The sequence below is a fragment of the Quercus suber genome, unplaced genomic scaffold, assembly GCF_002906115.3.
Source record: "Quercus suber isolate HL8 unplaced genomic scaffold, Cork oak 2.0 scaffold_337, whole genome shotgun sequence".
Lineage (NCBI taxonomy): Eukaryota > Viridiplantae > Streptophyta > Magnoliopsida > Fagales > Fagaceae > Quercus > Quercus suber.
In genome coordinates, this window is record NW_027069789.1 from 440,563 (window position 1) to 444,327 (window position 3,765).

Below are 3,765 nucleotides of genomic sequence, written 5' to 3' on the forward strand. Positions count from 1 at the left end.
GCTTATAAATTATATTCTTAAAATAAAAATTATATATATAAAATAAAAATATAGTTTTTTTTTTGTTACAAAATAAATATGTAATATTTGTTTATTTTTTGAAGTCAACCTTATTACACTTCTAGATGTATTAACAGTTCTAAATGCGTAATATTAATGAGAAAACGTTAAAACTTTAAATTGAAATGAATGAAAATTATTACACTATTTAATAAAAAAAAAGCATCATTGAATGCATGACGAGACTAATTATTATTATCAAGAAGAAACTTTTTCTTATCTAGAAGTATATTCTTAAAGGGAAAACGTTTACCTTGTCCTAAAGAGGCCAGATTTACATTAGAAACGGCAATGACACATTTAGCCCTCAATGTTGACTCAATATTTTCCACAAAACGCGAGAACCTCATTTGACAACTGAACTGAGTCTGAACTCAAAACTAGTTTGCAATTAAAAGCATATTCCTTGCTGTTTTGGTAAATTTTTCGGTTTAACCTATACATCCCTTGGAAGTTTCCGACCCTTTATCTAGACCCCAACTACCTTCCTTGAGAGAAATTGTCAACTTTCAAACCCAAAAGTCACCCCTTGGAAATTTCCTTCAACTCTACTCAATTGTTCTGTTCTGGTTTTTCAAGTCTACCAACTGTTCGATCAAGGTCCTTGATCTCAATGATATTTCCTTTTTGAAGCAACCAAATGCTTTGTTGGGTCACTGAGGTTTTGCTCTATTTCACTGACCCGAAAGGAAAAACTTGATTTGTGGTAACTGATTGAATCGCAGCAACAAGGGGGCAGAGGTTTCTGTTCATGGGTATCAGTTAAAACAAGGTCTGGATTGCTTCAGTTTCATTTTGGAGGCTGTTATTGAGGTTTTTGATACTTACCCTTTATTTTATTCAATCTGTTCTCAAATGGGTCGGTGTTGTTTTTGATGTTTGGCTCTTGTTTAGAATCAAATTTTGGTAATTTGTTCATTGTAGAATATTTGCTGGGTTTTGTTTCTCTGAGCTTCAAGCTATGGATGCTGTTATTGTACAATCTATTAAACCTGTTTGACACTGTGTATGTTTTTAGTGACTTAGTTTTATGGCTACTATCAACAAACCCCAACTCAAAGTTGCGGCCTTTCGCCGTTTCTTATCTGTAGTTCTTCTCACGCTGTTAGGGGTTTTGCTACTGATATTTCTCCTTGGAACAAATTCAATTTCAAATTTTGTGTCACCGCCTTTAGATGATATAGATGAAGTTAGTTATACTAATTCACATTTGAGGGAAAAACTTGGTTTTCCTGAGCAGAGTAAATTGTCTATTAAATTGGAGAAGCGAAACCAATTGCCCCCAAGAAACATGGATCTGTATCCAAATCTAGCCAAAGATCATATAACTATTGTTCTATATGTACATAACCGGCCCCAATATCTCCGGGTTGTTGTGGAGAGCCTTTCTCAGGTTGTGGGAATAAGTGAAACTTTACTGATAGTTAGCCATGATGGGTACTTTGAAGAGATGAACAAGATTGTCGAAGGCATCAAATTTTGCCAGGTGAAACAGATATTTGCTCCTTACTCACCTCATCTCTTTCCCAATAGCTTTCCAGGAGTCTCACCTAATGACTGTAAGGATAAGGAAGATGCAGCAAAGAAACATTGTGAAGGGAATCCTGATCAGTATGGTAACCACCGATCACCAAAGATTGTGTCGTTAAAGCATCACTGGTGGTGGATGATGAACACGGTGTGGGATGGATTGAAGGAGACCCATGGGCACTCAGGTCATATTCTTTTTATAGAGGAGGACCATTTCATATTCCCCAATGCATATCGCAACTTACAGATACTTACAGAATTGAAACCTTATAAGTGTCCTGATTGTTATGCTGCTAATTTAGCACCTTGGGATGTGAATTCAAGAGGAGAGCAGTGGGATGGTTTGATTGCTGAGAGAATGGGAAATGTGGGTTATTCCTTTAATCAAACTATTTGGAGGAAAATCCATAGGAAGGCAAGAGAATTTTGTTTTTTTGATGAATACAATTGGGATATAACAATGTGGGCAACTGTTTATCCATCATTTGGTGGTTCTGTTTACTCATTACGAGGGCCGAGAACTAGTGCAGTTCACTTTGGTAAGTGCGGTCTGCATCAGGGCCAGGCGGAGAATAAAGCTTGCATTGACAATGGCATGGTTAAAGTTGATGTGCAAGAGATTGATAGAATTGCCAATATCAAATCACAATGGCAAGTGCAGGTCTCTAAGAATCAAGCGGGCTACAAAGCTGGATTTAAGGGTTGGGGGGGTTGGGGTGATGAGAGGGACCACAAGTTGTGCTTGAATTTTGCTCGCATGTATCATGCCATAGACAATGCCTCTACTTTCTGAAGAGTTGAGGTTTTGGCATTTTGATTTTTTTTCCGACTGAAGTAACTGGTGAAGGCTTGAATGTTTTTGTTGTGTAATTTAAAGTTAGCATAAGTTGCTGTTATTTGTTTAGAATATCCCACGGACCTTAATTTTGTTTCTTTACAATACTGCTTCAATCAAATGGATTTTTCTTTTGCTATTCCAGTAGTACAGATTACTTGTCTGTGTTGCTATTGGCTTTCTGCTCAGTTTTGTTTGCTCTTTCTGGTGGAGAATCACTCTCATATGTCTGTTAGTGTTGTTCTGATGAGTAAACACATCTTCTTTGTTTCTCTTTCTGCATCTATGCATGTATATGCATCTGCATATGTGATTCAATGCTTGGGATTAGATGCATATGGATGCAACAACTATGTTTTCTTTTGCCAGAAATTTGTATGTTTACATGTTTATCTTTTGCCAGAGATGATTTGTGACTTCAAATCTTGACTTGTCAAAGGTCCTTTAACTGATTGTGTGCGCTTTGCCCTTGCCCTTGCCCTTGTTGTAAAGTTGTCAACATTGGTTTGGATGTTGATCCTTCATGATCATTCTTCCGACTAAACTTCTTCTTACCTATAGAATTGTTGTTCTTGTCTGTCTCATCTAACTTCCTTTGAAGTCCATTAAACTCTCTGCTACTGTGATAGCTGAAGTGAGGCCATTTACTCTCCTTCCCAAGTTCGTTCTGAATTCATAACTGCAATCCAGCCATAAAGTTTTAAAGCTTTTCTTCCTCACTTATACTACTCACTTTGAGCATCAGAGATTGGAAACTCTTCACATACTCTCTAACTGAATCTGTTTGCCTCAAATGCCTTAAGAAGTCTCTTGCTAGCCATTGGACGTTACACAGCAAAGACAGATTTCCCAGCTCTTGTTTCATCTCTGGCCAATCGGTGATAGGTTGGCATGAAGAATCCTCAACTCTGGCTCTTTACCATAGTTTTATATCACACACAAGATGCATAGAAGTAATGCTAATTTTATCCGCTCCTGGTATATGCGCCACTCCGAAATACTGTTAGACATGGAACATGAAGTTCTCTACTTCATATTCACCAATAAATGCACCATTGAAGGCCTTAAGCTCAGGGTTCCAAACCTCTGGTCTACCCCTGCCTATGGTCTGCCCATGCGCTCTCAAACCTCGAGAGAATGTTTAATAACTCGTTATAATAGTAAGCTGCAATCGGAAAATAGAGGAGAAGTTAAAAACATAAATAAATAAAAATCCATCATCTTGTTAATGCTCTTCAATAGAAAAGCTAAATGCTCCTCACTAGAAAAGCTAAATGCTCCACTCAGATTTAATTTAACCAAAGAGCCATGGATACAGACACGACTCTTCTATTAATTGT

At 37.3% G+C, this 3,765-nt stretch overlaps 1 protein-coding gene across 1 annotated transcript; it reads left to right on the top strand.

Annotated features, from left to right (window-relative positions):
- Positions 1-482: 482 nt before the first annotated feature.
- LOC112016038 (alpha-1,6-mannosyl-glycoprotein 2-beta-N-acetylglucosaminyltransferase) lies at positions 483-2,564 on the top strand. Its single transcript, XM_024048532.2, has one exon. The coding sequence runs from the start codon at positions 1,091-1,093 to the stop codon at positions 2,381-2,383; it is 1,293 nt and encodes a 430-aa protein (XP_023904300.1). The 5' UTR covers positions 483-1,090; the 3' UTR covers positions 2,384-2,564.
- Positions 2,565-3,765: the final 1,201 nt, after the last annotated feature.

Coding starts and splice junctions, on each gene's coding strand:
- LOC112016038 (XM_024048532.2), top strand. CDS start 1,091: ATGGCTACTATCAACAAACCCCAACTCAAAGTTGCGGCCTTTCGCCGT.